We start from the raw sequence: 12,077 nt of genomic DNA on the forward strand, positions 1-12,077 counted from the left end.
GAGGTGATGGTCAGAAAGAGGAAAAGCTGAGATAGTGTAGTCAGTAAGGGAACAAGAGCGAGAGAAGACGAGATCGAGGGAGTGTCCTTGGATGTGGGTGGGAGAGGTAGTCCACTGAGATAGGCCAAGAGAGGAGCAGAGAGAGAGGAGTTTGGAGGTGCCAGGATCAGCGGGGTTATCCAAGGGTATGATCTGGACTGTTTTTAACCCTATCTGTAGAACCACCAATATAAATCAGAATAACAGAAATGGTTCCTTATTAAGAAGGGACCTCATTTAGTGGAACGCAAAAAACTAAAACAATATAGAAATGACTTTATTGTAGTTAGTTATCACACAAAGAATTAGCTTGTTCTAAAGTATGTACATTATACATTTTAAAATATAATAATTTAACAGCAACATCTGGTAAAGCGTGTGCTTATTTCTGACCAAATGATCTCCAAACTAAAAACACAAATTTACTAAAACGCAGTTTTAAAAAAATATTAACTAAAATATATATTAAAACATGTATTCTAATTTTCACAATGTTTATTGTACATACAATATAAGTTTCCATCGAACATGCTAAAATTCATTTATTTGCAGGAAAAATAATTTATGTTTTGGTCTTTGATAATTGAGTGTAATGTAATTTCTAATTAAGAAAAAAAGACAAAATGAAAGCACTGGGACCTCTATGCCTTATACCAGGTTTGGGCTCCCTGTTGTATGACTGTCAGGTTAATGTGTTGTACAAGGATCTCCTTTTCCCATGAAGAGAGAGGGGGGGAGCGATGGGATCAGCTGCAATAGTTATGATAAATGACAGATGTTTTAGAAGTGTGCATTTCTCTCGCAGAGGTATTTATAATGTCTTTAGTGCTAAGCCAAAATGTAGATTTATTTATGTATCCATCTGTACAAACAAGTGCCTCTTTGACTTAAAAAAATACTTTAGACTCCTACTTAAAGTTTTCTCTTTGCACCAGACCAAAAAGTTATTAAATAAAAGTACCCTGTGTCAGAAAACGGGGATAAATCAAAGTACTTTATGATTTTTTTTTCTTTTTAGAAGTCTTGTAAAAAAAAAAAAAAAAACTTCTTTGGAAGTAGGCGAACTAACTAAATCAAACGTCTCCTGAAATCACCTATATTCATTTTGTCTGTAAGTTACCTACTCTAGCCCAATTCAACTTTTTGCCACGTGAAGCTGGAGCTGCCTAATAGAGCATACACACGGTGAGATATTTATAGAAGCAAAATCAAATGGGCATAGAATGATTTTCTACATTCGATCCCAATGCGCGCTCCCGTGAAGTGTAAATCAAAAAGAAAAATTGTCTTGCCAGCCAGGACTATATAGTGGAAATCCAATAGTAGATATTGCAAATCTAATGTGTTTGATTCTATCTCCATCTCTTGCCGGAAGCCAGTGTTGATCTAATAGCACATCAAATGCACATTGAATGGAAAATCAAATAGAAAATAGTGGAAATGGAAAATGAGTAGAAAAAACCTCAGAGCAGGTTAAATAGTCCATATCTGATAGAAATCAAATAAAAACGGAATCAAACTGGGTGTACGCACCGTAAGCGGATCATTTCTGGCTAAGTTGGAAGATCTTATTGAATCCAGTCAAATAGCAATTGATGTGGAATTTTTTTTATTAAAATCAAAATGGACTATATCATCCTTGGGACCATCAGAAGCTAGCAACATAGGGGCCGGTGTCGGTATATGAGGAATGGCCGCTCTGTACTAGTGGTCCGTTTAACCTTTGGTCTTATAGCAATGACGGCCCTACAGTCAGGATCCTGGTGGTCCGTATAAAGACATCGGAATCCCGTCCGCTGGTACTCTGACAGGGGGGCTAGTAGTGCCACAAGTTTAATTTTCCCCCAAGAGAGAATAGCCTATGTCAGTCAGGATCCTAACTGGCAAACATTTGAGCAGTCAATATACTGACTGTTGGAATCCCGACTGTCGGTCCGTCATCTGGCACCCATTTCATTGTATGTTTTGTAGTTTATTTTTCCAAATTTATATAACAGTACCTTACATACACTATTCTTAGGGGCTCATTTTCTAACGTTATTTTAAATAAATAAATAGCTACTATCACACTTGCTTCACGTTACTTTAGTTTCATGAATGTATTAAAGAGCGTTTGGAGCGGTTTTCATAAAAAAAACTGCTACAAATCCTTAAATTACCAAATTGTATTTAGCATACTTCTAATGGGAAATGTGATCTGGACAAATTTACTAAAACAAAAAAAAAAATTTGCATTTGGCCCAGTGATGATAATGCCGGCTTTATCTGGCGAACCACAGGGTTTAGATGCAAATTCGGTACTCTTTACTTAGCACGGCGCCCACGATTTAGATCGTGGGCATCGCAGGTAAAATCGCGGGCATTGAATGCACTAAAAATCGGGTGCGACGCGATGCCCGCGATTTCCCATAGGGAACAATGTTAAATGTCTCAATTGACCCGATTTTCCTGTTCAATGCCTCAATTGACCCGATTTTTCCATAGGAATCAATGTTAAATGGCCCACAGAGGCCAAATAGCCACCCTGAAGTGTGAAATGGCCACCCCAATTGTTAACGCCACCCCACGATCAACGTCAACCCGAAGCGTGGCGAGCGCAGCGGTACGCATCCTACGACCTTTTCATACCCCCACTATCCACGTCGGCGTGGAGTTGAGAATAGAACAGTGTGGCGAGCGCAGCGAGCCCGAAGCGTGGCGAGCGCAGCGGATACCTTCACAGGTAAACGCATCCCTTCGCGGGCTTCACAGGTATCCGCGTCCCCTCGCTGCGCTCGCCACACTATTCTATTCTCAACTCCACGCCGACGTGGATAGTGGGGGTATGAAAAGGTCGTAGGACGCGTACTGCCGCCCCGCGTTATCACATTCGCATCCTCAGATGTTCTGGGGCCCTAAGGCACAGAACATAAATAGTAATTTATAAAGGAGTTTCTTTGTTAAGTAAAACTGGATGTAACAAAAGAAAAAAGTTTCCGGGGCCTATTTTTCAAGCAGCAATTACTGAATAAATTTGTTAAAACAAAAGCTTCTGTTATAGTTTAGACCATTTTAAGTATCCTTCCAATGTACAAAGGGAACAATTCTACAGATCTCACTAAAAACAGTTGAGGTAATGTCACAGCCTGATGCTTGAGAGTGCTTACCGTTTCGTTGCTTGGAGAGCTGCCTTCTCCCCCGCACCTGATGACGTGCCACCGTATCCCTGGATGACATCAGCGAACCGGAATTATTGCTGGTTTGCTATGGGGATGTGAACATCCCAAAATGAAGGTTCGTACCAGGACTGACCCATTTCAAAGTCCCGGCGTGAACCTTCATTTTGCGAAGTGAAAGCAGCATTCCTACGTCAGCTGTTTTTTTGGTCAAAAATGCATCTTAATCGCAATGCAATGTGACAAGATTGCGGGAGGAGAGTGTGCTGATTAATGTGATCTACAGTATGACACTTATAACAGTATGTCATGTGTGTGGCGGAGTCTCTGAATCTGCATGTCATGTGTGTGGCGGAGTCTCTGAATCTGCATGTCATGTGTGTGGCGGAGTCTCTGAATCTGCATGTCATGTGTGTGGCGGAGTCTCTGAATCTGCATGTCATGTGTGTGGCGGAGTCTCTGAATCTGCATGTCGTGTGTGGCGGAGTCTCTGAATCTGCATGTCATGTGTGTCAATGTAGCAGCCGCAGTAAGCAAACTCAGTCACACGCACTATACAAGTGTCTTATAGCAAATTAATCTATACCGTCTGCTTGTGCGCTGCTTTGGGTTTAAGACACATTTTTAGCAAAGGAAGAAAGACCTAGCTGCTTACTCATGCAAGGCATCCCTCCCTGCATGGCATATGAGTGACATGAGGGATGTGGGCTGCAACCAGGTGTAACGTACCGAGGGGTGACACTAAAGTGCCGACTCCTGCTAACTAACATTTGGCAGGTGCTGCACGGTAACATTAAGAGCAGCCACCGGGTCCTGTCACAGTGTACTCCTGCGGGTAGCCCACATCCCCAGGACCCCTGGAATGAAAATGGGGTCGGGGCCATGAGGACACACCTCCTACCCAAGGGGCCACACCCCTATCCATGATGTCACAACCCTTTTTTGATTAACGTGTCTTCAGAACATGCATAACCTCAATTTGGCGTCTGTGCATCGACTTAACATGAATGCAGGGGGTACATGATAAGTCTCATGAAAAGCAAACCATTATGAAACGGACATCGCAGAAAGTATTGTATTTTGCAACCAATACAATTGCTGGTCATCCATTGTACATAGGCATGGTAAAAATATCCAAAGTGACTTTTCTAGTCCAATAGGAACTGAAGAAGAAAAACAAAGAAAACATTTTCGTACATATGCCCCTTCGTGTTAACATAGGCAGTATTATTACCTGCGGTAATAAACGTGAGATCAGCAAGTAATCCAATAGAAGCAGGTCTTGGATCACACTGTTATTGAAGGTAATGATGCCCCTCCAAATTACTGTATTCTACAGCACTGATTTATTACCTGCTGAACCTCAGAAAATTGCTCATACAGTACAAGCTATATTATGGAATTTCATACATCAAAATAAAAACGAGCGCATTATATTCTAGTGTATTTTTGTTTATTGGAAGTGTTAGATCTAATTTGGATAGACTTGATCTCTCCAAAAAAAGAGGAATAAAAAGGGGGAATGGTTTAGAGTAAATATGCTTTGAAAGTATCAATACATTGATTTGATTGCAGCCAATTTATAACAATAAAAAACAATTTCAGTGTTTATTAGATAAAATGGTTAAAAGAGAGAATTTTCTTGAAAAGCAGTATTGATTCTTTCAAATTTCATTGCACAATAACCGCAAAGGCAGGAGGCCAAGGCACAAGGATGTCATTATACGAGAGTTAGCAGATCCTGTCCCTTGTCCCCATCGGTCTGCCTAGCCTTGGTTACACAATGTGAAACATGTCCGCATTTACCAACATCCCACAGTAACACTGTCAATGATAAAGTCACATTTTCCGGTGAATAAACTTTCAAAACACTCATTCATTGATCCCTTGTTGGAATATGTTGGTCGTTAAGCCGATGTATTTATTGAGGTATCACTTTCTGCCAACATCTCCTCAATAACACCAACACTTTCTTTATCCTGTTGTAAAAGAGAAAAACATTTTTACAGGACATTGTTTACAGAAAATGATTAAAGTAATGATAATGTACTGTAATAGGGCGTACACACGGGGCGATAGTAGGGCGTTTCCTAAGCGATTAACTAGATCGCTTAGAGAATGCTCCAACATCGCTCCGTGTGTAGCGGCCATAGCGATAACAATGTGTCGCTATTGCTTGGATAGCGTGCTGGATATTAATCCCCAGGGCCAGTGCTCTCTGACGAGAACACTGGCCCTGACAGATTGCTCGGCACACATCACTGTGAGCGGAGATATTGATTCCTTTAGGAAGCCCAGCAAATCTCCCCGTGTGTAGGCCCCTTTTAGAGCCTTTCTTGTAAAGCTGAAGATGGATAACCTCCGACACATTGCAGATGATATAGAAACGAGTACATTGCAAGCAAGTTTCTCCAAGTCTCAATGTTTTAATGCTCTTTACATTATTTACGCTAGGTCGCGTTTACGACAATCACGCGGATCTTCATAGTTTCAGCATTTTTCTGCCTAATGTATTAGAATAGAGAAGACGCAATACGTACTTCCTTAGTGCGCTCCGGCAGCGCTGCAGCCAGCTTTATCCAGTGATCAGCACTGCTGGAATTTCCCAAGTCTCTGTAACACTGAGAAAACATAGGAGTGGGAAAGATTTTAGAAAACATTTGAACCAAGTAAATTGTTTATAAATATTAAAATATTTTGTAGAATTTTAATCCGAGGACTGTTCCCATCATTTTTACTATGGGGCCAACTTGGAATAAGCAAAGCTACCAAACTTCACTTTGTAACATACTTACCTGTGCCGGGGGGTGGTGGCTACGATTACGCAATGCAGCGCTCATCGCATCATCAGGCCCCCCTTGGTCCGTCCATTTGTGCTCTGTAAGTGGGCCAACAAGGTGAGGAGTGTAAGTGATTTGGGGAAAGTGGGACACTTGCCTCCCTTTCTGGGTAGCCAGGAGGGCAACTCAATTTTCATAAGCCTCCCGGCAATTCCAGGAGAGTAGGCGAATATGCTCTATAAACATTACACAAACTGAGGTTATTCAGTATTATGGTCTTTATGGAGAAAAAGAGTCGAATTATACTCACCGATAATTCCTTTTTCTTCCTAGAGATCCCATGGCAGCCATAACACTGGGATGTTCCCTTCCCCCATAGAATTAGACAGGATAATTTTTCTCTAGGACCGCCCACCTTGGGGTATAATAGCCTCCTCTTCCCCCTCCTCCATGTCTTTTCTTGTCTCCGAATATGTCCTGGAGAAAAATACATAACATAGGGAGGGCAAACCAGTGGCTGCCATGGGATCTCTAGGAAGAAAAAGGAATTATCGGTGAGTATAATTCGACTCTTTCTTCTACGATCCCCATGGCAGCCATAACACTGGGACATACCCAAGTAAACACACGGGAGGGCTAGATACTGCATGAAATATTTTATATATATATATATAGTCATTCACCCGTAAGGGCTTCTTGCAACACATGCGTCCCAAAGTGGGCAGTAGAAACGTTGAGTGAATAATGGCTTGAGAAAGTATGAATTGAGGACCATGTTGCTGCCTTACAGATCTCAGCTGTTGACGCCTTCGCCTTATTCGCCCATGAGGTAGACACTGCCCGGGTAGAGTGTGCCTGTACTATGGAAGGTGGTGCTTTGCCTTCTTTCTTATAAGCGAATAAGATGGTCTCTCTAATCCACCGAGATATGGTCTGCTTCACAGGTGCTTTACCCTTTTTTATTCCTTCCGGAATCACAAACAGGTGCTTAGTTAACCTGAAAGGCTTTGTTCTCTCCAGATACAACGTTATCCCTCTCACCAGGTCTAACGTGTGCCACGCCTCTTCTTCTCTACCTTTAGGCTGAGGATAGAAATCAGGTAAGGTTATTTCCTGGTTCAGATGAAAAGCTGACACTACTTTGGGAACGAAGTCTGGATGTGTCCGTAATACTACCCTATTAGGGAAGATTATCAAATATGGCTCCTCCATCCACAGTGCCTGAAGCTCACTGACCCGTCGTGCTGAAGTCACAGCTACTAGGAATACCACTTTCCAAGTTAGATATTTTAGCGGGCAATCTTCAAGCGGTTCAAAAGGATCCTTTGTTAAGACCGTCAGAAGCAGGTTTAGATCCCAGGGGGCGACAATTGATTTTATCGGTGGCCTGATCCTCTTCATCGCCCTGCCGAACCTTTTAACAATTCTTTCTTCTGCTAGAGGCCTGTCCAGTAACACACTTAATGCCGATATCTGCGCCTTAATCGTCGCTGTGGCCAAACCCATCTGGAAACCTTCAAACAAGAACTGTAATACTTGGTCAGTAGGAATGTCCATACAGTTATCTTTGAACCGTCCCCAACTGATAAACTTATACCAGGTTTTATAGTAGGCTTCTGACGAAACTTTCTTCCTGGCTCTCAGCATCATTTCAATTACTTGGGGTGACAATTGTGTCTCTTCAGAATCTGCCGCTCAATTTCCACGCCTCTAGTTGTAAACTCGCCGGCTCTGGATGCAGCATAGGTCCCTGATGAAGAAGGTCCCGCCTGCTGGGCAGTTGCCACGGTCCTTGTATTGCCATCCTCAAGACATTGGAAAACCAGGCTCTTCTTGGCCAATGTGGAAGAATTATCAGCACTATTACTTGGTCTTCCCTGATCTTTTTCAATACCTTGGATATCATTGGGAATGGCGGGAACAGGTATCCCAGTTTGAATACCCACTTGATTGAGAAAGTGTCTAACATCTTCGCCTGTGGATGATAATACTTTGCGTAGAATTCGCTCACCTTTCTGTTCAAATAGGTGGCCATCAGGTCCACTTCTGGTGTTCCAAAGATTCTTGTTATCTGCAGAAAGACCTCGCTGTTCAACTCCCATTCTCCTGGCAATACAGTCTCGCGACTCAGGTAGTCTGCTATGACATTTTTCTTGCCTGGAATATAAGTTGCCGAGATTGACCTTAGGTTGTTCTCCGACCACTTCATAATTTCTTCCGACATCCTCATCAGTTTCAGGCTTCTGGTCCCACCTTGATGGTTTATGTGAGCGACTACAGTCACGTTGTCGGACATAATCTTCAGATGTGTGCCCCGAATCTTGGGTTTTAGCTGACACATAGCTTCCCAGACTGCCTGTAGTTCTCTGAGATTGGAAGAGTTCCTTGCTTCTTCTTTGGACCAAGTTCCCTGGACCGACATATTTTTGAGGTGACCTCCCCACCCCACTAAGCTGGCGTCCGTGGTCAGGACCAGGAACTGTGGGTTCTCCAAACTTGAAGTCTTGTTTTCCAAGTCTTGGATCCACCAACCAAGGGATTGCTTCACCTGGCTCGATAACTTTATCATATGCTGGTCCCTTAGTCTTCTTTTTAGTAAGGGCAGAAGAAACCACTGAAGCTGTCTCGAATTCCACTGTGCCCACGGAATGACTTTTATACAGGAGACCATCATTCCTAATAACTGTACTGCTTTTATTAGGGGAATTTTCTTTCCTTGCAGGATTTCCAGAATTAGCTCCTTTATTTTCATGCACCTCTCGAGAGATAGGGCTACAGAATAATTTCTGGTATCTATCCTTACCCCCAAAAAAAGAATATTTCTGGTTGGGATCAATTGGCTTTTGTCTCTGTTTATGACCCATCCGTGGCTTTGCAGTGTCTCTGTGACCAGGTTCAGGCTTTGCTTCAGCTCGTCCACTGAGCTCCCAGCGATCAATAAGTCGTCCAAGTATGGCCAGATCTGGACCTTCTGCTTTCTCATTTCCGCTACCAGCGTAATCAAGACTTTGGTGAAGACTCTTGGGGATGTTCTCAACCCAAACGGGAGGCACGTGAATTGGAGATGCTGACCAGCCGCATAAAATCTTAGGAACCTTCTGTGCTCCGTACAAATCGGGATATGGTAATAAGCGTCTTTGAGATCGATTGACGCTAAGTACTCGCCCTGTCTTATGCCCGTCACTATGGATGACAGACACTCCATGCGAAACTTTATTTTCTTGATAAAACAGTTCAGGTCCCTGAGATCCAGGATCGTCCTGAAACCTCCACTGCTCTTTTCTACTAAGAATAGGCTGGAGTAGAATCCCTTCTTGTGGTAAATCTTGGGTACCAACTCGATCGCTCCCTGCTTCAGTAGTTGACTTATCTTGGAGCATAAAGCTGACCTTTTTTCTTTTTCTATAGGTACTCTGGACGTCAGGAATCTGTTCTGTTGTGGAATTTCCATAAACTCGATATGATAACCCTGTTGGATTATCCTCAGTACCCATCTGTCGGATATGGTACTCTCCCATTGGCTTCTGAATTGGAGGAGTCTGGCCCCTATCACTGCCTCTTGGGCATAGTCATGATCTTCCTCTGTCAGGTTGGAAGCGTCCTCGAAAGGGCTGGCGGAAGGCTTGCCGTGAAGTGCTTGCTCCACCTCTCCTATAGTAGGGCCTACCAGGCCTATAACTCTTAGATTCCCTATATGATTGCTTGGTTGTGGTGGGGTACGGGAAGCGACTCTTCCTGTCCTGCGGGAGACGTACAGATTTTCCTCCTGACAGTCTCTGTATCATTGCGTCCAGGTTTGAGCCGAAAAGAAATTTCCCTTCAAACTGCAGAGTGGTCAGCTTGTTCTTGGAATTCGCGTCAGCGCTCCAGGGTTTTAGCCACAGGGCCCTCCTAGCGGTTACCCCTGCTGCCATAGTCTTCGCCACAAAGGCCACTGAATCCAGGGAGGCCTCGCACAGGTAATCTATGGATTTTTGCATCACCTCCAAACTTTTCAATATATAGTGTTTAGATATTCTTTCCTCTATATCTGTCTGTAGGTTAGTCGCCCACAGTCTCAGGGCCCTGGACACCGACGCGACTGCTACCGTAGCTTTAAGAGACCCAGCTGAGGCCGTATGAACTTTCCTAAGTCCGTTCTCAATTTTTCTATCCATTGAGTCCTTGAATGCTGCTGCGTCCTCCACCGGGATAGTAGACTTGGAGGTCAGCTCTGCTACAGCAGCGTCCACCTTCGGGATAGAACACCATCCCAGGAACTCATCATCCTTATACGGATACATCTTCTCAATACGATTTCCCAGAGTCAGTTTCTTATCCATATTCGTCCATTCCTTGGAAATGGTTTCCCTGACCATCTTGTGAACCGGGAACGTTCTCCCTTTCTTCTCCCTATCTTCGAATAGGGGGTTCTTCTCTGACGTGCCTGGTTCTTCCTTATAATTCATTGCTTTATAAATGTTTTTTAATACATTTTCCACCAACTCCAAATTAAAAGATCTTACATCTTCAACTTCACCTTCATCTGTAGAATCCTTCCTATCACCCTCTATCTCTTCAGCTGTATCCTCCTCCTGGCTAAACTCTGCCTGGGTTCTGGATCTTTTCTGTGTCTGTGACTGAGCAAACTCCTGCTTTGACACAAAGGATTCTTTCATCCAGTCCATGAGTTCTCTAAGAACATCTGACTTCTTTTCTTTCTTCTCTAATCTGTCCTGTCTGGTCTCACATTCTCCACATAGAGACTTCTTCTGGGCAGATGCAAATGACTTGTCACATGACATGCAATTAGTCTGTATAAATTTCTTTTTGGCTGTTCTCTTCTTAGGAATAGCAGGTACATCCTCATCCTGTTCTATAGGCACACTACAAAAAAGAAATTACTAAGTACTATTCTGTAGTAAAACGCTACAAATAAAACAACTAATGCCCACAAAAACCAAGGGCTTACCTCTGAGGGGCATTATCCGGCTTATGGGGAGAAGGCTCATCCATGATGTACACAGCAGTCAGACAGCCAGGCACTGAGATCAGTGTAAGGCACGCTGTCCATCTGCGCCTTTAAATATGGCGCCTTAACCCTCAGTTCCCTGGTTCACCTTCACTCAGGATGGCCAAGCGGAACCAATATGCTTCCCCTTGTTTCCGTGGGGAAGCATTTACCGCCCGTCCCCCCGGCGTTTCAGGCGGAAGTGACGCGCGCGCACACTTCCGCCCCTTCTGCCTGATGTATCCGGAGCGTGCAGACGCGGCTTCCAGCCGGTCTGCCCCACTCCACGTGGAGCGCACGCCAGCTTCACCATGCCGCAAGGATCCCGCTGGCGTCCTGTGTTCATCTCACTACAGGTACCTCCGCTCAGACGTGGGACTGTCACCATTATTCACATCGCGTATACAGGCAGGAACCATTGCACTAACATAGCTAAAGCTAGTTAGGCACTTCTTCTCCCCGGGGAGCCACCCCTTCAGCTCCATGCTGCATGAGGTAACCCTGCTTAAACAAAACATAACAGCCTACTCTGTCCTAACTCTAACGGAGACAGGAAAAAAGACATGGAGGAGGGGGAAGAGGAGGCTATTATACCCCAAGGTGGGCGGTCCTAGAGAAAAATTATCCTGTCTAATTCTATAGGGGAAGGGAACATCCCAGTGTTATGGCTGCCATGGGGATCGTAGAAGAAATATTATGTGAGAAAGAGCCTGAAATCTTTAGTCTAGTATTCATCTTGGTGTAAGGCTACAAAGTAGTCTCTGATTTCATCTCACCACCTCAAACTTAATATCTCAAAAGAAGAATTAATTATGTTTCTGCCAATAAATAGTAGTTACCAACCTGATATCTCTATTGCTGGTGAGAAGATGACAATCACTCCTACCTCTCAAGCTCGCTGCCTAGGTGTTCTCCTTTACTCAGAACTCTCCTTTGTTCCCCACATTCAATCTGTCTCGAAACCTTACCTTACACAAGACACTGCAAAAACTCTAATCCATGCTCTCATCATCTCCCGCATTGATTATTGCAATAGTCTCCTTATTGGCCTTCCCCAATACAGACTCTCACCATTACAGTCCATCATGAATGCAGCTGCGAGGCTAATCTTCC

General features: G+C 43.7%; 1 protein-coding gene across 1 annotated transcript in view; it reads right to left on the bottom strand.

Annotated features, from left to right (window-relative positions):
- Window positions 1-300: 300 nt before the first annotated feature.
- Window positions 301-12,077, bottom strand: part of RMDN3 (regulator of microtubule dynamics 3) — a 78,600-nt gene continuing 66,823 nt past the window's right edge. The window contains exons 12-13 of the mRNA XM_083167061.1: window positions 5,735-5,815; window positions 301-5,173 (exon numbers count right to left, since the gene is read on the bottom strand). Of these exons, the coding sequence (XP_083023187.1) occupies window positions 5,102-5,173; window positions 5,735-5,815 (153 nt within the window). The 3' untranslated portion in view covers window positions 301-5,101. The remainder of the gene's footprint in view (window positions 5,174-5,734; window positions 5,816-12,077) is intronic.

The sequence above is a fragment of the Crinia signifera genome, chromosome 12 (genome assembly GCF_055691185.1).
Source record: "Crinia signifera chromosome 12, ASM5569118v1, whole genome shotgun sequence".
Taxonomy (NCBI): Eukaryota; Metazoa; Chordata; class Amphibia; order Anura; family Myobatrachidae; genus Crinia; species Crinia signifera.